A 23,605-nucleotide genomic window follows, 5' to 3' on the forward strand; every position below is an offset into this window, starting at 1 on the left:
TTATTACTTGATATCATGTTGACTTCCTCTCCATCTTAAAGTTGTATACCTACACCATTTATTCCCTATTTTATTGTTTCGATGTTGTCATCATGTACAGATTGACATTTCTGTTTCCTTGTTTTAAGTCTTTTAGCTTTGTTTTATTATTGAGAGTTCTTAACCTAGGTTGGTATTTGGCTGATGCTGTCCTGTGTCCTAGATTCTGGTTGTTGTTTGATGTAGTTGGTTCTCTAACCAAAGGACTCCCTTTAAAATTTCTGTTAAGTTTGGTTTGGCTTTTATGAATTACCTTAATTTTTGCTTATCTGGAAATGTCCTAATTTTGCCATCGTATTTTAGAGTGATTTTTGCAGGATATATTATTCTTCTTGGTAGATTTTTTCTTTCAAGGTTTTATATATGTCATTCCATTGTCTTCTTACCTGCATAGTTTCTGCTGAGTAATCAGAGCTTAGTCTTATTGTTTCCCTTTTGTAAGTGACCTTTCATTTTTCTTGAACTGCTCTCAGGATTCTTTCTTCGTATTTGGTTTTAATAAGTGTGTTTACGATACGTCTTGGTGATTTTCTTTCGGAATCCATCTTATATGGTGTTTGTTGGGCTTTTTGGATGGTCAGCTTTTCATCTTTCATGATATTTGGGAAGTTTTCTGCCAACAAATTTTCAACAATCATCTTTGTCTTTTCCATTGTCTCCCCCTGTTCTGGAACTCTGATCACACGCAAATTTTTGCTCTGGATTGTGTCCCACATAATTCTTGGGTTTTCTTCATTCTTTTTTCTGATTTTTCCTCAAACAAAATGGCATCCATGGATTTGTCTACAACCTCACTAATTCTGTCTTCCATTGTTTCAAATTTCCTCCTAAAACCTTCTATTAAGTTGTCCATTTCTGAAATCTTGTTGTTTATCTTTTCGATTTCTAGTTGCTATTTTTGTATGATTTCTAATTGTTCATTTATTTTGATATTTTGCTCTTGTGTTATTTTCCTTAATTCTTCTATTGCTTTGTCCACATTTTCCTTGATTTTGTCTGTTTTCGTTGGTTCTGTCGGTGTTTTCCATGATTTTATCTATTTCTTTCTTGGTTTTGTCTGTGATTACCTTAATCTTTTTCCTAATCTCTTGGAAAACCCTAAATATTAGTCTTTGGATTCCATATGAGGTAGTTCCACTGCTTTTTCTTCTACCAGAAGGTCATCTGGTTCTTTATTTTGGTCATTGCTGGAGCTATTTTGTCCTGCTTTTTCATATGTTTTAATATTATCTACTGTCGTCCAAGACATTAAGATATAATTTTCTTTATTTATTCATTGCATATTTGTTTGTTTCATCCTGCTTCTTTGTTTTGTTTTGATATTTCAGGGTGGGCAAGCCAGGCATGCTTATGCTGCTTGCTTATTTGTGGGCATGGTAGCTCTCACCACCTTGTCCTGGTGGACAGGGCAGCAGCAGCGATGGTAAGCCTGCCTTGCTGTATGCTGGTTTAGCGAGGTTGCTGAGGGTGGACTGAGTGGAGACTATCTGCCTCTTGATGTTGGTCCAGCAGTGGGGGTGTGTTCACAGGCCCTTGCCAGATAGGTGGGGTTGTCAGACGGGGAGTGGTATGGGCTCTCTTCTCACTGTTTGGCAGCTAGTCAGGTGGTAATAGGAGAGGGACAGTGCAGGCCTGGTGTGGTGGCAGGCCTTATCCGGGAACGCTTTAGCCACAGTGGCATGGTGAAGGCCAGCAGGAATGTGGGGTGGCACGCAGGGCTAGGTATGGGGAAGAAACAAAAGGAAATAGAGAAAAAGAAAAAAAAAGGGTAGCAGGTGGGTGGGGCAGCATGGACCTGGGGGCCAACAAGAAGGGGGTTGAGGTGGTGTATGTAGATGGGATGTAGAAAGCAGTATGCTGGTGGCTTTCTAGCCACAGTGATGCAGCATGGCCCAGTGGAAGGGGGCAGGTGGTGTATGGGGCCACATGGGAGGGGGAAATAAAAGGAAGAAAGGGAAAGAAAGAGGAAAAATGGCACTGCAGAAGCTGGTGTGTAGATATGGGGGGAGCCTGGGGTGGCGGCAGGCCAATTGCTCTCTACCTGAAATGGTGCGGTGTGGCCCAGTGGGAAGTAGTCGAGGTGGCATACTGACCTAGATGGGAGAGAGAAAGAAAAGGAAAAAAAAAAAAGGAAAAAGGCACGGCTGTTGCTGGTGGATATGAGTGGATAGGTGAACCTAGGTTGGCAGTGGGCTGGTAGTTCTCTACTCACTCCAGGGTGGCATGGCTCATTGGGAAGGGGTAGAAGCAGAGTACAGTAGTAGGTGTCAGGGAGAAAAAAGGGAAAAAAGGGGGAGGGAAGACATGGCAAGAGCCAGCAGGTGGGCTTGGGGTGGAGGCAGGGTGATGATGAGCCAGTAGCTCTCTAGCTGAGTGATGCAGTGTGGCCTGTGGGGAAGGGGTGAGGGTAGCATATGTGGCTTGATAGAGGGAGAAAGAAAAGGAAGAAAGGGAAAAGAAAAAGAAATGGTGCAGCAGGAGCCAGTGGGTGGGAGCGGGGCAGACCTGAGATAAAGGTGGGCTGGTAGGTCTCTAGCTGAATGGTGTGGCGTGGCCTGTAGGGAAGGGGTGAGTGTAGAGTATGGGACAAGGTGGGAGGGAAAAAGAAAAGGAAGAAAGAGAAAAGAAGAAAATGGCACGGAGGGAGCTGGTGGGTGGGGGCAGGGTGGACCTGGGGTGAAGGTGGGCTACTAGGTATCTAGCCAAGCAGTGTGGTGTGGCCTGTGGGAAAGGAGTGAGGGTGTCATATGGGGGTAGGTGGGAGGGAGAAAGAAAAGGAAGAAAGGGAAAAAAATGGTGCATCAGGAGCTGGCAGTGAGGGTGAGGCAGACCTGGGATGATGGCAGGCTGGTAGCTCTCTCTAGCCAGGCAGTACGGCATGGCCCATTGGGAAGGGGTGGGGTGGTATATGGGCAGAAGGGTGAGGGTGGGAAAACATGTTTCTGTGGTTATGGGGTGCTCTGTCTCCTATTGAGAGCTCTGTAAAGTTGCCTTCCCATATATCCTATCCAGGTTCGCTGCTGACTGTGCTCCAAGACGGCAGTGCTGTTTCGTGTTGGTTGGCAGGGGACCTCTACTCCTTATATCTCCTTGTTCTCTGTTTTCCTTTGGTTTCTTCTTCCATTCAGTGTTTGATCTACTTCTTTAACCCTTCATTTCATGCTTATGGTTCAAGAATTTTTGTTTGTATCTGTTTTACTTAGTTTTTCAGGTCCTTGCTGCAAAGGAATGACATGATGCATTCATCTATGGCGCCATGTTGGCTCTGCCCCTTATATAGTTTCAAAAGAACTTTTCATGAAAAATCATTGTTGCTATTGAAATTTTTCATTCTTTGGAGATGAATTATAATAATTAAAATGAGGTAATGCTTGAGAGAGCAAAATCCACCATCTTACCTTTAAGAGGATTTACTTTTAACTACCCCAGGTGGATGAAAATAGACTGAAAAACAGAAAGAAAAAAAAATCTTACCATGAAACTGCCTCAACTCTTTTGGAAGTCTTCTTAACGATAACACTGTATGTAACCTAAATTATTCATGCTGTAGCTTAAACTCATTTTTTTCTCTTTCTTTCATTAATAGAGATGGACAGAAGTTGAAAACCACCTTCACCTTAATGATATTCCTTTATATATTTTAAGACAGCTATTATGGTTCTTCTTAATCTTTTCATGTCTGAGAAACTCAGTTTCTTATAATTTAAATTTATAAATCTACTTGCAAACATTTAATGATCTTTCACATCTCAGACCTATATTCGTATCTGTCATGTCTCTAGTTGGAGCTTAAATTTGAATATAATGCATTTGAGAAATATGAATATAATGAAGTCTCTACTAATGGCGCTTACGTATGAAAAAAAGTCTTAATTGTATTTTCATAGTTATTTTCTCTTAAATTAACCACCCTGCATTACTTTTTACTTATAATAAGGGCTATGATTTAACAAAGTCATTTTCAGTTTTGATTCTTTTTACATGGTTTAGAATTATTGAGTTCCATAAACATTATAGTCTCTCAAGCTTATCATTCAGATAAATAAAAAGAAATACTTTTAATGGTACTGTAGTGAAACATAACTGCTACATAATTTTATCTATTTTTTAAAGGATTCCTACTTCTCTCTAAATAAAATTTGACAGTGATACATTAAAGGACCTTTCTGATCATAATTCTATTGTTTACTTTATATTCATGTAAAAAGATCTTTTAGATCTAGCATAGCAAATAAGTTTCATCTCATATGTCAAATCTCAGCAATTTGTGGATCCCTCTGAATGAAAGAGTGTTACAATTGATCAGTGAGGTCTGCCATGGATGTTGAATGGGTGCTGTAGATCTTCATGCCATGTGAGAAAGAATTGAGTTGTCTGTTTTTTTCCATCTGTTCTACTCAAATACAGTGCATATGTTTGGGGTTGGGGATACAGCTGGCATGTTGAACCCATTTAAGAAAAACATGTTTTTCTTAGATTGTAAATTGCTCTGGGATGTTTTCTTGACAACCAAAAACATTTCCTTGGAAATTTGGATTAATTAATTCCTAATTTAACTATGAAGTCCTTGGGTGGCGCAAATGGTTAAACACTCAACTACTAACCACAAGGTTGGTGGTTTGAACCTACCCAGAGGCACCTCAGAAGAAAGGCCTGGAGATCTGTTTCTGAAAGGTCACAGCCTTGAAAACTCTATGGAGCATAGTTCTACTCTAACACATGAGGTCACCATGAGTCAAAATTGGCTTGACAGCGTCTGTTTCTTTCTTTCTTTTTTTTTGTAAATTTCACAGTTAATGTGGAAGAGTTAGTTTGGTGCCTTAGTTATCTATTGCTGCAAAACAATAACAAATAACAATAACAAACTTAGTGGCTTAAAAAGCACACATTTATTATCTCATGGTTTCTCTAGATCTGGAGTCTGGACTTGGCTTATCTGAGTCCTCTGCCAGGCTGCAATGAAGATATCATCCAAAACTGTGGTCTTATCTGAGACTTAACTAGGAAGGAACCACTTTCTTACTCAAGTGGTTGCTGGCAACATTCATTTCCTTATGAGGGTCTCAGATTTTTGCTGACTGTTAGCCAGAGGCAATCCTAAGATCCGTGCCATGTGGCTCTCTCCATAAGGAAGCTCACATCATGACAGCTTGCCTTTTCTAAGCTAGCAAGGCGGACAATCTCTTCCTTGCAAGATGGGTTTTGCAACCTATGTAATATAATCACATGTGTGTAATTTTATACATCCTGCTATATTTTTCATATTCTGTTGGTAGAAGCAGGTCAGGTCCTGCTTATACTCAAGGGAAGGAAAGTACACAAAGGTGTGAATGTGAAGAGGTGAAGATCATAGAGGCCGCCCTAGAGTATGCCTTCCATTTTCAGTTGTAGGAAACATTTTCTTGATATGAAAAAAATATTTTCAAGCAGCCTGAAGGTATTGTGAATCATTACTAGGTTCTACTTTACTCCTCTGGTAGTGAGAGGGGAAATAATGTAAATGGGACCATGGAACTCAGAGTAATTATGTCATTCTTAAAGAATGGTTTTGGATAAGAAGGAAGCAGGTAATCTTTCGAGAAAGTCTGAATTACAAAAAGATTAGATATAAGCAACAGCTGAAATCACCAAAGTATCAAACTATATTTTAAGAAGATAGGATCATTAAAAAAAGAAAATTCTGGGACTTTAAGTACTTATGGTTGATAGGGAAAGCAAAGTTGTTTCTTAAAATAACGTAACAACTTAAGCATCTAACTGCCAAATGTGCAGGCCCAAATCTTAATCACAGTAAATACCACAGTTTTATCCTTCCTTATCATATAACTGATTATCAAAATCATACTAGAGTTAGTATAACCTATATTGTGACCCTCTTCTCAAGCTCTGAGGAGAGCTGGGATATTTGTTCGTGTGATGTGCTGATATCCCAAGTACCTAAAAGAGTGCTGGACACAGAAGAGGTGCTCAAAAATATTTATTGAATGACTTTTCAGTGATCTTCAGGGCTCCTACTTCTTCCTTGACATAGCTTTCCACCAGATGTATGCCATGACAATCCTTCTCTAATTTAGGTCTTTGGAAGTTTTTCTGGGGCAAACTACTCTTAAGTTTTATATAAGCTGTTTTAGATGCAAAGTAGGGTAGAGCTGAAAGCTCAAAGATATTTGGTACACTCTCAAGGGAGCAGAGTTTAGTACAGAAAATAGGCTGAAAACCAAATTTGGCCCGACAACTCAAGAACACACCTCATAGTGCAGCTTCGACACCCCTATAGGATGGCAGGGGTATGGGGAGACGGGGACATAACTTTAGGGGCTCTTGTTTTGCCCAAGAGGCGCTGAGGGCATGACTGGTTAAAGAAAAGATTCCTAAGATAATAAAAAGAGTAAAAAAAGAGAAAATATTTACACATTTTTTTTAAGATAATAATACATTTCCCCCCCCAGGACTGAGAGACTTTGAGGGCTTACATTTGTTATATTGAAATTTAAGATGTATCTGACCTAGTATATATATATATAGTTTCAACTGAAGAATATACTTAAAAAAAAAAGAAGAAGAAATGCTTTGGGTTTTGTAATTAAACTATGAGCACTTGTTTGGCCTAGAAAATATTCTAGTCACGAATTTATGGAGCATCCCTGGAAAAGCAAGGTAGAATTTTCTTTATCTGAGATCTCAGAGAAGAAATTCTGATTCTCAGTTTTCAGTTCTGAAAGCCTACTGCTTAAAAATGGGAAAGGAATACATTTAAGAGTTTCATTCTGTATCTCATGCTGCCCCTCTGCGTTTAATTTTTGTATTTGAATCCTAATTATTCAGTAAGAGCTTTATACCCTTGTGAAAAATGCAAACTTATTGAGACTGACACTTTAGTTTGATGCCATGATGTGATAAAAAGTGTAATTGGAATACAACCCATCAACCTTAATTTTTTATGTAATCTTCTATAATACCATTTTCCTATTGTAAAAGCAAGATATTACTAAATAAAATGCCCTCATTTTTACAGTTCCAAAGTGATATTGAAGTTAAGAAACTATACTAAATTATTGCTGCTAATAAAGAACTTATAAGGTATGATTGACTTAGATTATCTGTTCTCTGTGACTTTCTCCCAATTTACCTTTAATGCCTGATTTTTGTAGCTACATTTTGGTGAATTTATGTGGAATTCATTAGCTATATTGTATATCTGTGTGCCATTAACACTCAATATTGTGCCAGAATATGTGTGTATGTATTGGATATTTACAAAATTACAGCAATGCTTTTTTATGTTTAGTATTACAGGAATCTCTAGATATTGAAATTTTAATTTTAAATTCATACTGCACTCTAGTGGAGAATGAAATCAATGCAAAATTGTTTCTATATTGATACTTGATAGCACTAATTATGGACTATTTACAATTTTAATAGTGAAGTGTAGAAGAATATTGTAATCTATATTTTCCTTAAAGGTGAAACGCCATAAATGTATATTTTAAATATTTTACCATTACAGAAGATTATGACTTCTTGTGTACTGGTCTTTAAAACAGAGGGAAATTTACTCCTAAAATAGTTCATTTTTTTCAGCATATTTTGAATATCTGTAAATATGTAGATATAGATGTAACTTGTATCTTATAAACCATAATACAAGAAGATGCTGAATAAAAATCAATCTCTCATTTTTTCTACTGAGAAGACAAAAGGAATGGTCAGTTTTTTTCCATAAACTTTTAGAAATGAGGATGAAATTTTAAAATATTTCCTTATAATGTTTCATTTCCCGTTTTAATTTCATGAAGCAATTTTATTTAAACCCTTCATATACACCTTTGACCACGATGACTTTACCACCACTAAAGCCGTTTTCAAATCATCTAATAGATTTTTTTTTCATTTTTTATAAGTTATTGCAAATTAAGTTGAATGCCTTTTAAATCCATTTATGATGCTGTTTCCGGAAATTTTATCCCAAGTAACTGGTATCCAATCACATTAGTACAGTACGTTTCCCCATTTTACTTATAAATGCTTATTTTGTGATCTCTACAATTTCTTATTAATTTATAAAGTCATCTTTAAAAGTTTTTTCAAAATAACATCCTGTGTTGTATTTTTTTACATTCTTTTTTATTGTCTGTCAAGAAAACTTCGTAAGAACTATAGACTCCACAATAATTTGTAGATATTGTACAAATTACAACTCTCCTTTAGTGAATTATCCAGATTTGTTTTTCCCAAACAGTACTTTTTTTTTTTTTTCATAATAAAGCAATTGAGGAAGCTTTTCCTAATATAATAGAGTCTAGAAGGAGCTATTTCCCACACGTCTGTCAATTTGTTATACTGTGGGGGCTTTCATGTTGCTGTGAGGCTGGAAGCTATGCCACTGGTATTCAGATACTATCAGGGTCACCTGTGGCGGACAGGTTTCAACTGAGCTTCCAGACTAAGACAGACTAGGAAGAAGGACCTGGCAGTCCACTTCTGAAAAGAAGTATCCAGTGAAAACCTTATGAATAACAGCAGAACATTGTCTGATATCGTGCCGGAAGATGAGCCCCCTAAGTTGGAAGACACTCAGAATATGACTGGGGAAGAGCTGCCTCCTCAAAGTAGAGATGACCTTAATAACATGGGTGGAATTAGGCTTTGGGGACCTTATTTACTGATGTGGCACAACTCAAAATGAGTAGAAACAGCTGCAAACGTCCATTAATAATTGGAACATGGAATGTACGAAGTATGAATCTAGGAAAACTGGAAATCGTCAAAAATGAAATGGAGTGCATAAACATTAATATCCTGGGAATTAGTGAGCTGAAATGGACTGGTATTGGCCATTTTGAATGGGGCAATCATATGGTCTACTATACCTGGAATGACAACTTGAAGAGGAATGGCGTTGCATTCATAGATTAAGAGGCATTTGTTTGAACAGAACAAGGGGATACTGTGTGGTTTACAGTCAGGAAATGTGTGCACCAGGGTTGTATCCTTTCACCAGACCTATTCAGTCTGTATGCTGAGGGGCTGGACTATATGAAAAAGAACAGGGGGCATCAGGATTGGAGGAAAACTCACTAACAACCTAAAGTGAAGGGGACTTGAAGCACTTAGTGATGAAGATCGAAGACCATAGTCTTCAGTATGGATTACACTTCAACATAAAGAAAACAAAAATCTTCACAAGTGGACCAATAAGCAATATCATGATAAATGGAGAAAAGATTGAAGTTGTCAAGGATTTCATTTTACTTGTATCCACGATCAACACCCATGGAAGCAGCAGTCAAGAAATCAAAAGACACATTGCACTGGGCAAATCTGCTGCAAAAGACGTCTTTAAAGTGTTGAAAAGCAAAGAAGTCACCCTGAAGACTAAGGTGCACCTGACACAAGCCATGGTGTTTTCAGTCACCTCCTATGCATGTGAAAGCTGGACGATGAATAAGGAAGACCAAAGAAAAACTGACGCCTTTGAATTGTGGTGTTGGAGAAGAATACTGACTAAACCATGGTCTGCCAAAAGTTAGAACAGATCTTTCTTGGAAGAAGTACAACCAGAATGCTCCTTAGAAGCAAGGATGGTGGGACTATGTCTCAAGTACTTTGGGCATGTTGTCAGGAGGGATCAGTCCCTGGAGAAGGACATCATGCTTGGTAAAGTTGAGGGTCAGCAAAAAAAGAGGAAGACCCTCAATGATATGGATTGACACAGTGTCTGCAACAATGTTCTCAAACATAGCAATGATTGTGAGGATGGTGCAGGACTGGGCAGTGTTTTATTCTGTTGTACACAGGGTCGCTATGAGTTGGAACTGACTCGACCGCACATAACAACAACACAACATAAGGGGCTACATTGATAGATTCCTTCTTTCAGAGAGAGAATTTTTTAGAATAAACCTTGTCTTACATTTGTGCAATGTTTAGACATTTATGTTTATATCCTCAATCAAGTTGATTCCAAAAGAAATAGCCAAAATCTATCACCTTTTTTTTTGCTCTGAATAAATATTCTTAAAACTTAAACAATTAAAATGATATATTAAATAAACTTCTAATTTCCATTTTTCTTACAGAATAGCTAGCTGTCATCCACCATAGATAGAGAGATGGAGAGATGGATGGATGATAGATGCCATCATGTCAATTCCAACTCATGGTGACCTTACAACAGAATAGAACAATTTCCTGTCCCACATAGTCCTCACATCACAGGCATGTTTAAGTCTATCATTTCAGCAGTTGTGCCAATCTGTCTCACAGAGGGGTTCTCTCCCCTTCTGTGGCCCTCTGCTTCACTAAACATGATGTCCTCTGCAGTGATTGATCCCTCCTGATGATGTGTTCAAAGCAAGTGAGTCAGACAATGCTCTGTTGTGTCCCATAGGATTTTTATTGGCTTATTTTTGGAAGTAGATCACCAGGCCTTTCTTCTGAGTCTGTCTTAATCCGGAAGTTCTGCTGAAACCTGTCTACCATGAGTGACCTTGCTGAAATATTAGTGGCATAGCTCCCAGCATCATAGCAAGATGCAAGCCACTGCAGTATGACAAAATGACAGATGGGTGGTGAGGATCCCCCTAACTACTCATATTTCAGGTGTATGACCATGAAATATCTGTAGATCAAATTTTTGTTTTCTTTTCAGTTTAACTAAAAATAACTGCTAGATACACTGTCAAGTCAAGATTTCTAAAGCAGTTTTTGGTTTTTAGTGTTGGTTCTGCAACAATTTTTGGGAGTAAGTCTGTACTAAATGTGTTCTAGACTTACAAGTCCTTATCTACCTCGTTTAAAACAAAATTCTACGATGGGAGAAGCAATTGCAAAATCAAAGATATTTGATTTTGGTTTACTTAGACCCCTTACAGTTGTATGACTTTGTAGATCACTTATAAAACTGTTAGCCGATGTCATCTAGTCATTTCAAATTATCATTGTCTTAGTTTCCTAGTGCTGCTGTGACAGAAATACCACAAGTGGGTGGCTTTAATAAACAGAAGTTTATTTTCTCACGTTTCAGGAGGCCAAAAGTCTGAATTCAGGGCACTGGCTCTAGGGAAAGGCTCTCTTTCTGTTGGCTCTGGGGGAGAATCTTGTATGCCTCTGTAGCCTTCATTCCTTGGCTATCTTCATGTGGCATCTATCTCCCCCCGTTTGTGCTTGCTTCTCTCTGTATCTATACTGCTACTTAAACTCAGAAGTGATTAGGTTGAGGCACACTACACTGATAAGTCTTCATTAAAAGAACCAAGAATACCCTGTTTTCAAACAGGATTACATCCACAGGTATAGGGGTTAGGACTCCAACACATATTTTAAGGAAACATAGTTTAATCTATAACAATTATAGGACCTTAAGATTCTTGGACATTTTAGAAGCTCACCATTATAGCAAAGGATACAACCAACTGTGGGCAAAAAATGGCACCTGGCTTGTTAACTTTGAAATAAAACACTGAAATTACTTGTAGGGAAAGTTTTACTACTCAAGAAAATTGGGTGTGATTGTCAACTAATAAACTCTTTTAGATACTTTAATGTTGTATTGATGGTTGTGGGCATTTTGATAGAGCTGAAATACTACGGAGAAAATGAAGTTTATGAATTCTTAATTAGATGGAGATTGTATAACATGGTGCGTGTGAATGTGTGTGTGTGTGTGTGAAACAGAGCTAGAGAAAGAGAGTGAGAGCAAAACAGAACTAGAGAGAAAGTAGCTCACCCCTCATCTTGATTGTAACCAATCAAAAATAGACACAGGTACTTAGTTAAGGTATATTAGATTTGTTTGTTAGCTAGTGGTTAGGTTAGTTCTTTAATCAGCAAAGTTGAGTTAGAGAAAATGTCTTGGAACCATGTCTGATATTGGACTCCCATCCCATACTCCCTAAACTGAATTCACCTACTAGTCACAGGCAGGGCAGCCAGACCATTGTGGACCTTTTATGCAGGGATGGAAAGCCTTTATACTGTAAATTTATATATGGCAATCACAGAGATAAGAGAATATGATTTGGGGCTAATTTGAAATACAAAGCCAAGATGGTGGGCAGCACATAAGACAGTGACCTTTTTCCTCATCCTCCCCAATCATGTAATTTACTTTTCCTGCTATGGGGAAGAGTGAGCAAGGGATGAAGAAAAGAAAAACTTCCTCAGTTCTTTTCCCGAGCACACAAGTTCAAGAGAAATTCCAGTTTTATGGATCGAGGACAGAGAAAGAATGACCACCACTCTATTTCCCATTTTTTTGTATTTAACTAACATTTTAATTTTGAGTAGTTTCAGATTTAAAGAAAAGTTGCAAGGATAGTATGGAGGGTTCCCAGACAGTCCCCATGCAGTGTCCTCTATTGTTAACAGTTTACGTTAGTATGGTGTATTTGTCACTACTAATGGACCAATAATAATACATTATTATGGGCTAAACTATATTTAGGAGCCCTGGTGGCTCAATCGTTAAACATTCTGCTCCTAAACTGAAAGGTTGTCAGTTTTAACCCACCTAGCAGCTCCACAGGAGAAACACCTGGCAACCTGTTCCTGTAAAGATTACAGCTTAGGAAACCCTATGGGAAAGTTCTTCTCTGTCAAATTCAGTTGCTATGAGTCAATCTACACCAAGCAACAACAACATACTTTATTTGCATTTCATGCTTTTTTGTTTTGTTTTGTTTTCTCCAAAGTCCTTCTTCCGTTCCAGGATCCCATCCAGGATACCACATTAAATTTGGTCTTCAAGTAGGACTAAATGAAACTCCTCTGGGCTGTTATAATTTCTCACATATTCCTTGTTTTTGATGACTTTGACAGTTTTGAAGCATCTGGTTAGGTATTTTGTAGAATAGAGTCCTTGAGGGGGCACAAATGATTAAGCCCTTGGCTACTAATGGAAACATTGGCAGTTAAAAGCCATCTAGAGTCATCTGGAAAGAAACTCTTGCCAATCTACTTCTGAAGGATTAAACCCATTGCCATCGAGTTGATTACGTCTCATAGTGACCCTGTAGGACAGAGTAGAACTGCCCCATAGGGTTTCGAAGGCTGTAAATCTTTATGAAAGCAAATTGCCACATCTTTCTCCGACGGACCAGCGGATGGGTTCAAACCACCAAAACATTTCATTTTGCAGCCAAGCTCTTAACCACTGTGGCACCAGGGCTCCTCTGAAAGATTACAGCCTTTGAAAACCTTATTAAACACAATTCTACTCTGAAACACATGGGATCACCATGAGTTTGGATCGACTTGACAGTAACTTTTTTTTTGGAGAATGCCCCTCAGTTTGGATGTGTCTAATGTTTTTCTTATGGCTTTACTGGGGTTATATGTTTTTGTGAGGAAGAACACAGAGGTGAAGAACCATTCTCAACGCATCATATCAAAGATGCATTCTAGCAATTTGACATCCCTGTTGATGTTATCCTTGATTACCTAGCTGAGATTGTTGCTGTTGTTAGGTGCCACCGAGTTGGTTCTGACTCATAGTGACTCTGCACAACAGAATGAAACACTGCCTGGTCCTGCACCGTCCTCACAATTGTTATGCTTGAGCCCATTATTGCAGCCCCTGTGTCAATCCATCTCACTGAAGGTCTTCCTCTTTTTCACTGACCCTGTACTTTACCAAGCATGATGTCCTTCTCCAAGGACTAATCCCTCCTGACAACATGTCCAAAGTATATGAGACATAGTCTCGTCATCCTTGCTTCTAAGGAGCATTCTGATTGTAGTTTCCTCCAAGACAGATTCGTTCGTTCTTTTGGCAGCCCGTGGTATATTCACTATTCTTCTCCAACACCACAATTCAAAGGCGTCATTTCTTCTTCAGTCTTCTTTATTCATTGTCCAGCTTTCACATGCATAGAGATGATTGAAAACACAATGGCTTGGGTCAGGCACACCTTAGTCCGTAAAGTAACATCTTCGCTTTTCAACACTTTAAAGAGGTCTTTTGCAGCAGATTTGCCCAAAGCAATGTGTCTTTTGATTTCTTGACTGCTGCTTCCATGGCTGAGATAGTGTTTGTCCTATTTCTCCACTGTAGAGTTACTTTTTCTTCTCTATCCATACTGTACTCTTTGAAACCAAATCACTAAGCATAGCCAAATCTTAAAGGGTAGAGAGTTATGCTCTACCTCATTGATGGGGCAGTATCTACTTAACTGATCTGGAAATCTTCTATCTGGAAGCTTTGTATCTTCTTCCTCATTTATTTTCTAACAGTATGTTGATAATTTATTTTATATTTTGGGTTATAATCTAATAATATATTACTTAGGTTGTTATTCAAATTGCTTCAGCTTTGGTCCTTGGGAGATGTTTCAACCGACTCTTGTGTCTATTCCTCAACTTTTGATTCTTAATCAGTTGGGTTACGCCAAGCTTAGGGCCGACGAGGGCCATGGCCTGCTCCCCTGATGGTAGGATGAGGGGAGAGAAAATCAGCACTTTTCAGGGCAATCTTGGTATCAACAGCTGATGCTTTGGTACAAGTGGTGACATTTCTGATTTTGCCTCAGAAGGCTCTCAAGTGATTCCTAACAGTGCACTAATCAAATTAACTACAAAAACCATGTTGTATCCCTGGAGGAAAATTGTTTCCAGTTTTTTTTTCCTCAAATTTTGTTCAAATACATTGCTTAATATAACTTACCAAAGGTGAGTTATGATATATGTGCCACTTTTTAATTATTTCAATGAGTGTAGGATTAAATCAAGGTATACTTTAACAAAACACACACACACAAATACCTGTTTTTTTTTTTTTAGTTATCCAGGTTTTTAATGTACATCATGTGTAACAAGAACTCAAAGGTTCCCAGCACACTGTAAAATTTCTCCCATTTAAGTACATGAAGTCAAGAGATTTTTTCTGGTTATCAAGTGTACTTTGTTTTACAAATACAGGAAAGCTCCCAATGTATTCTTCTTCTTCTTCTTTTTAAATAATATTTTATTGTATTTTCAGTGAAAGTTTACACAGAAAGTTAGGTTCCCATTTAACAGTTACTACACATATTATTCAGAGACATTGATTACGTTTTTCACAATGTCTTAACGTTCTCGTGGATTCCTTTCTGGATGTTTCACTTCCAGTAATCATCCCCAGGATTCTAGTCCTTTAATTTATTACATATTGCAGTGTAGATCCACATTACTATGCTCAGCTGCAGACCTTTCTAGTGTCTTAGTCTTATCTGGGGGATGGAAATTAAATGGAGAAAATATAGACAAATTGATAAAAATATTTTTGCTTTCAAGCCAGTTGCCTAAAGCTTATAACTTCTGAATTTTTCTCAATAGAACTCAACTGATCAAAATTTCCCTTGCAGAATTTAAACATGACACTGACCCATATTCGGAGAAAAAAATCACTTATGCATATTGCCTCTTTTCTTCAGGGAGTGGCATTTGAGACATTGCCATTTTCTTGAAAAGTATATAAATGTTTTATGGTGTCAGGTCCCAGTCACACAATTTATTCGAGGTTCCCTTTTGCCCCTAGCTTCCATACCCCATAATTAACGTATCTTACTTTCTATTTCCTTTGAGACTTCTCTTCCTTGCAATGTAGTGCAGAATCAGTCATTAACCCTCTCACCACACATAGCCTTCATTTTGTCTTGTGAGCAGCGAGCCCCTCTTGTGTAAGCAAGTAAATCTTATAGCCTTAGAAGAAAATTTCCTCTCTCATATTTTCCTCTGCAAAATTGTTGGCAAAAGTTTTTATTTTATGGGTCAAGAGGAAACGTGGATCAAGGAAGAAAATGTTTCCTTTCAAACACACATAATAAAAAACCAAACCCGTTGCTGTGGAGTCAATTCCGACGCAGAGCGACCCTATATGACAGAGTAGAACTGCCCCATGGGGTTTCCAAGGAATGTCTGCTGGATTCGAACTGCCAGTCTTTAATGGTTAGCAGCTGAGCTCTTAACTACTGCACCACCAGGGCTCCATACACATAATATTTAGCAAAAATACTGTGTCATGAGGGTTCGCTTACTGGGAATATCTACATATATGGCCTAGTTCTGACACACCTAAACTGTTTATTCTGTGGAATAGAAGCTCATTTTTTTCTTATTCTTTGAAATCCATTGATTTATTTTTCATAGTACAGGTAATAAATGGTGATCATGTAGATTTTTTGAAATATAGAAAATTTGAAGGGAAAAGAGCCTCTTCTGATCTCACCATGCAGAATCAGCTACTGCTAATATTGTTACATTGTAGAGCTTGTGTTTTACATAGTTGTAAACATATTTTATGCAAACTAATATCTTGTGTGTTTTTTTTGCTTATTATATACAAAAATTTTCCATGTTATAAAATTTTCCCAAATGTGTTTATAATGGGTATAAAAATAGAACAATGATTAACTATATCGCAATTTATGTAATCTTTTCCACTACTTAAATTGAGATAAAACAAGACTTTAAAAGAGTAAATCAACTCTTAAAAGAAAAATAGTTTTGAAAAATGCCAGATACAACTTGGAGTAGCTACTCAAGTGGTTTTATTTATATAAAATAGGAAAAGTTAATGCCGTTATATATTTTCCTTTAACCAAAAATATGTAATGATTTTACAACACCTATGAATTTTCTTTTAAATATGACCACATTGTCTATTTAGTATTATTTTAACAAGGTTTACTTGAATAAAAAACCTCCTTCTTACTTAATAGGAAATTAAAATATTTTAAATGAATTAGTCCACAAAAGGAAGCATGAATTATATACCTAAAAATCATTTACTCCTTTTGGAAATTGAATAATGTCTTAGGTATTTTGCGTGGTTTGCTAGTTTGTTTTTCTTTGAAATTTTATTAACAAACTAATCCTTAATATCATTAAAATTATTCTGGCATTTATTATCTCATTTGGCTGATGCCAAAGTCCACGTTCTTTCGATCGTTACCAGTTTCCGTAATGGCAAGGGCCATGCTTCTCTTGATCATCATTATCTCTGGCACCTAGTCACATGCCTGTTACATAGTAGGCAATTAATAAATGCATGTAAAAATTATGACTGTGCTTTCTTCTGCCAATATTTCCAAAGACTATAAAATAACTCATTGAAGAGTTTGGAGAATTGAAAAGGATAAATCATATCTGCACCGTAAGAGATATGCAAGGCTAGCATGGTGGAAGCACAGAAAATTTTTAGAAAGGAGTTGTTATTATTTCCAGTGATTTGTAAATGAATAGCAAAGTCTGTATTACAATAGTTATTTTATTTATTGCTGTCTTAAGGCCAGAGATGCTGGAATTGTCAGCTCCCCTTTTCTATTTGGTTTGAGTATTCAAGGCTTATATTTCTCCAAAAACGAAAAGACTTTCCAGAAGATAAGTGACGCTCTTTTGCCGGAGCCCTAGTGGCACAGTAGTTAAGAGGTTGGCTGCTGACAACCAAAAGGCTGGGAGTTTGCATTGACCAGCTGCTCCTTGGAAACCCCATGGTGCAGTTCTACTCTGTCCTACAGGGCTGCTAGACTCAACATCAACAGTTCCCCCCCACCGCTCTTTCACCAGCTGAATATGAGGCATTCTTTGGTTTTCAGGGACTCTTCTGTGGTTTATAATATCAACTTTTAGGTGTTGAAACAGTTATAGTATTTTTATATGTGTAGGATGTGTCCATCCAGATGTAAGTTTACTTAAAAATTTACCTAAGTGGTAAAGAATATAAAAACAAGGAGATTTTCTTTAGTTAAATCAAAAGGAAAGTGTCTAATACATTAACACATAAGAACTTGAATTTTGAGATAAATAAAACTGGATACTTATCCCAAATGTAGCTGTGTGATCTTAGGCATATTATTTAATACTCTAAACCTTAGTTTCCTCAGCTGTGAAACTGGGAAAACTGTAATGCCTATTCCATTACCACGATGATTAAGTGAAGAAAACGTGTTCCAAACACTTGCTGTGCTCTCGGCACAGTATTTGGCATAGAATAAACACCTTAAATGTTTTATACTTGTGTTTCATTAAAGAGGTTATCAACTTCTAGATAGTATGAAAGCAACCTATTTAAACAGGTGGAAGTGGAAATCTTTAATTCTAAGTATCTAGAACAATCATTTGCTACCCAGTTTAATAAATATGAAGCAATCCAGAAATCTTGATCTGCCTGTTGATGACTTTCTTTGTACTCTCAGATTTCACATCTGCACAAGATGGGGAGAGTGAGCCTGAATTAATGCCTGATGACTTTGAAGAAAAACCAGAAAGAGAGAAGAAACATACCAACTTCACTCTGTGCAACGTGTGTAACATTCAGCTGAATTCCGCTGCTCAAGCACAAATCCACTACAATGGCAAATCCCATCAAAAGAGATTAAAACAACTCAGCAATGGGATGCTGAAAAATGACAGTGGTAAGCTTTTCTAAAAAATATATTCTCGATTTTACTTCATCAACTTGTTATCTGTGTACCTGCAGATGTGAAATAAAAGAATGCACTACCATATTTTTACGCAAATAACGCATGCCTTCTACATTTGTTTGTCAACTGTGCCCTCCCCCACTGAGGTATTTTCATAAGCGTGTTGTGCTGATTTTTTACAGAAACATGTAAAAAAAAACTGGCATAGCAGCACTTATGAAAATATCTCACGGGGGGCGGGCACGACTGGCAAACAAAAATAGAAGGTGCACATTGTTTGCGTAAAAATACTGTAATTTGTAAACCAGGAAGAAACATTAAATAAGAGTTTTATCGGAAAGTACATTAAAATAAATCACTTCTTACAGCTTTTTCTTGTTTATTGTATATATTTGACAATATTAGGCTTGTGATCATGCGTCACCAGAAAATTTGCTATAATTAGAAAACACTGGCATTAGAGTTCCTTGTTGCTTGCCTTTACTATATTTCTTTGGAAATAGACAGTCTTTCACATTGTGTATGAAACAGTTTTGTGGTGGTGGTTGTTATTGTTGCTTTTAGAGGGAGGCTTCAACTACTTAGTAAGATGGCAATTGGTATTGAAAAAATGCATTTTTTTAAGTAGGTGTTTTAATCAATAAAATATAGTCTATTCGTGCAGATAGTTTAAATTTGCGAGTGAAAATTCGTGGTTTATATAGTCACTTTAGACTACTTTTTAACAGTGTATGTTGAATTTATGAGTACAGATTTTTTAAAATAGCACAAAAATGCCTTTGGAAATAAATGGGAGGTTATTAGAAAAACCACGGAGAGAGGAGGCAGACAAGGGTAGACTCCTGCTGCAGGGACTTGGGAGAGCTTGAACCTTCACAGCTAGAAAGAGTTACAGTATTGTATTCTGGCTGCGTGTTGCAGGTGTGATAAGTAAAATATGGTTTATCTATACTTTTATGACATTTACAAATGAGACTGGATTGTGATATTTGACTTCATGAAGATATGTATGTATATATATATCTGTATGTACAGAGACACATATGTATACATATATGTGTATATATGTGTGTGTGTGTGTGTATATATATATATATATATATATGAAACTTGCCTTAAGGCTACCAAGCAAAGAAAAGAAAAAATTTTTTTCTAAATGAAAATTACTTCTACTTTGCTTTGAGTTTTTTTTATAGTATGAATGAGTTGGAATATTCTAATGGACCAAAACCCAAACTCACTGCCATCAAGTCAATTCTAACTCATAGAAACCCTATAGGACAGAGTAGAACTGCCCCATAAGGTTCCAAGACTGTAATGTTTATGGAAGCAGACTGCCACATCTTTCTCCTATGGAGTGGCTGGTGGGTTTGAACAGCTGACCTGTCGGTTAGCAGCCTGGTGCTTTAACCACTGTGTTACCAGGGCTCCTATTCTAATGGAAGGGAAGCAATATTTCTCTCTCTAATGTATGGCAGTTGGTTAATCATGAATGTTATTGGACAAAAGGATGTTTAAAAAAAAAACTGTTACCAGAAATTGAGAACTATTAAATTCTATAGACATGCAATAGACCTAGTAAAGCAAAATGTACCTATTAAGTTGTGTTAAGAATATCTGTTTCACAGTCTCTACTTTGAACTTCCTAAGGAAAATCTGTTACTTATCATTGACATATAGATAATGTCACCTTAAGTACACCATGATTCAATTCCAACTTAGTGTTTCTTGTTTAGCTTGCATTGTTGGTGGTGATGGTGTGGGCTTTGGTGATTTATTTGACCTTCCTGGGTATTTGAAAACTCTTTTGGAGAAGTAATAAATAAAATTGTAGAAAGAAGGTAGAACAAAAGACACGCTTATTTTAGAAACCCAAATCAGAGCTAGCCCAAGGTAAAATTTAGAGTGGCTGAAGACTTTCAAACCACAATACCAGCAACGAGGATTGACTATTTCAAAATAACCACATCAATGCGCTTACTCTGAGTTAGTGTTGGAATAAATTCTTTCTGTACATTTTCTGATTTACTTATTCCTCACAACTGATCTGAGAGAGATGGCCCTCTTCCTGTTATAGACGCGGAGATTGAGGATAACATAGATTGAATAACGTGCTGAAGGTCACACAACTATTAAATGACCAAGACCAAGAAAACCAAACTTGTTGCCATCAAGTCGATTCTGATGCACAGCGACCTTATAGGACAGAACAGAACTGCCCTGTAGGGTTTCCAAGGATGTAAATCTTTACGGAAGCAGACTGCCACAGAGCAGCTGGTGTGTTTAACCCACCAATGTTTCAGTTTGCAGCTGAGCGCTTAACCACTGCACCACCAGGTTCCTTTTTAAGATGTTCAAACTGGCGGTCAAATCCAGGTCTTATTGATTCAAATACCTGCATTTCTAACTTCTGCTGTCTCCCCAAAATAAACATTATTTGGAAACTGTGCTTTTGTTTTTTCAAGGAGAGAAATCCTTTCAGGAGAAAATACAAAGTAAATTCTGTTTTGTTTTCATTTAATGATTTATTCGATAATCTCCTTTAACAAGGTTTGTGCATTTCTAAATTATCAACGATACTTTGATCAATATGGTGCTCAACAAAATATTCATCACTGGATTTTCTGTTCAGATTATTTCTTTCCAACATTATTTTTTTAGTATTATTATGTTAGTAAATGGGTCACCGAAAACAACCATAAATTAATGGGAGCCGTTGTTTTAGGCCATAGTAGTTTGGCTCGGAATTAGACTTCAGAGAAAAATGGACACGGGGAAGAAAAAATCCAGGAATGGCAGGGATGAGGCCAAGTCTGGTGGGGTAACTAGACATTAAAAGTGTTTCTGAAGCCAGAAGGGACAATCACACTATCCAAGAAGGTATGGTGAATTTCTCCTTAATCTGGGGTGCATCTGTGTCCAAGGATATTTGATCTGCTGCTAACTGAAAGGTTGGTGGTTCAAACCCACCAGCTGTCTTTGGAGAAAGATGTGACAGTCTGCTTCCAAAAAGATTTATAGCCTTGGAAACCCTATGGAGTTCTACTCTGTCCTACAGAGTTGCTATGAGTCAGAATTGACTTGATGACAGTGGGTTTGGTTTTTTTTTGGGTGTATTCAGTGAAACTGAAGGAATCAATATAGTGTGATGATATTTGAAGTATGACAGAAAACTGTATAGTAATTCTTGGTAGTTTGTTACAAATTTCTAGGGACCCTAGCCTGGGGGGTTAGGTGGGGTTGAAGGAGTACTTGCCAAGAATTCACTGTGGTTCAAAGTTGATTAAACTTCAGCACCAGGATCTTCTCCTAGGAAAAGAAATACAATGTATACTGGGAAACAAGGCAGAAATCATAAAGATTTAGTCAACTTCTTAATGGTGAGGAGAAAGGCTACTTTCTCATACCTGATCCCAGAGTTAGGAAAGCAAACCAGATTCATATTAAATCCTAATATTTGTTAGGATAAGGGTTTCTTAAATACTGCCAGGCACCACCTGCGGGAATTTGTAAGTTGGAATACAAATAGAAATATTTACTGCTGGAATAGTCAAATGAAAGCAGCCATTGACTGCTGCTATTGACCTTCCTGAGATCAATATCAATATACCGTGTATGAGATTGGGTAGTCAGATATACAGCATCAGGACAACACAGAAACTTGTTTGTTTGTATTATTTCATCCTGAAAATTGAAATATGCTATCAAAATCATATTAAATGCAGAATTTAAAAAAATCCACCATTGGCTCTCAGTCCGTATTTGAAAACAATTATTTGATATTATATAAATATCTGCTTAGCTTCACCCTCTTTAAGGCATTATTCTTCTCTCTTGTATTTATTGGAATATTGAAAGCTTTGGTTTTCTGTCCTTTCTGAATGACCATTTAGAAACCCCTCCTTCTCCTCAGCATATTTTCCTTCCCCCACCTAACTCCGCCTCAGGCCAGACATCACTTGGCAACTGATAGATTCCTACAGTTGTACTTTCAGAGAAATGCTGCCTCTTCCTGACCATCAGACAAGGGCTTGACATAAGGTAGGCTATGCTGCTTTTTAATAAAAGCTGTCCTCATGCTTTATTTCCCACAACACTGCTACATGAGGTCTATGTATATATCAGACTTTACTGAAGGTATGCAGCCTGGAGGTGGGGGGTGGGTGGAAAGTGTCCTAGGCTGGGTTCTCTAGAGTAGCAAAACCAGTGAAGTGAATATATGTGTATGTGTATATATATATATATATAGAGAGAGAGAGAGAGAGAGAGATTTATTTCAAGGAAATGGCTCATGCAGTTGTGAAGGCTGGCAAGTCCCAAATCTGTGGGTTAGGCGACAGGCTGGAGGCTTCTCCTGACTCACATGGTTACAGGGGCTGACAAATCCAAAAACAGCAGGTCAGGTTGGTAGGCTGCTGACTCACATCCCAAGAACTGGAGGTCAGATGATGAAGAGTCAGATGCAAGACTGAGAGAGAGAGAGCTTTGCCAGAACATCCGTATATGCTGATTGCAGGCCATACCCCCAAGGAAACTCTCCTTACATCAGGACACAAAATAGAGGGCAATTCATAATACTGAAAGTCATGGCCTAGCCAAGTTGACACATAACATTAACCAACATTAACCATCATGGGGATGGGGGGAGGGTCACATGGAGGGTATTTTAAGGGTTGTGTAATACTAGAGAAGAAAACACATTACCCACTTGGTGTGACTTTTGCCCAGGGAGAAAGACCGCAAGTTGTTTCACCCTTCAAAGAGAATTCACTTTGAGACAAATCATGGGTGATAACCTGGCCTCTCTGCCCTCCTGTATCCTTCAACTCCCTTTAAAAAAAAAAAAAAAAAGCTCTTTTGTCTTTATGCCTCCATTGCATAATAGGGAACCCTCAACTTTAAATATGGTTCTAACTGCATGTAGGTAACTTGGAAATTTACAAGGCACCTCTCGCAATTGAGATACTACTGTACATTGTTTGAAACATTTTATTTCTTTTACATATCTGCCACCTTCCCACTGTAAAAAAATGTGTCTTTCTAGGCCTTTTGGGAGTAAGAAAGGAGCCTAATTCTGAGCCTTATATACATCCCTATTAATGTTTACTTCTTTACTCACACAGAGACGCAGCTAGAAACAGGGATTCCAACTAGTAATGGAT

The 23,605-nt window shown here is 37.6% G+C and overlaps 1 protein-coding gene across 1 annotated transcript in view; it reads left to right on the plus strand.

Moving 5' to 3' along the window:
* Positions 1 to 18,448, plus strand: part of LOC101347675 (uncharacterized) — a 365,155-nt gene extending 346,707 nt beyond the window's left edge. Inside the window, exon 4 of the mRNA XM_004377411.1 lies at positions 18,216 to 18,448. Coding sequence (XP_004377468.1) covers positions 18,216 to 18,448 — 233 coding nt within the window. The remainder of the gene's footprint in view (positions 1 to 18,215) is intronic.
* Positions 18,449 to 23,605: the final 5,157 nt, after the last annotated feature.

The sequence above is a fragment of the Trichechus manatus genome, unplaced genomic scaffold (assembly GCF_000243295.1).
Source record: "Trichechus manatus latirostris isolate Lorelei unplaced genomic scaffold, TriManLat1.0 scaffold00049, whole genome shotgun sequence".
Taxonomy (NCBI): Eukaryota; Metazoa; Chordata; class Mammalia; order Sirenia; family Trichechidae; genus Trichechus; species Trichechus manatus.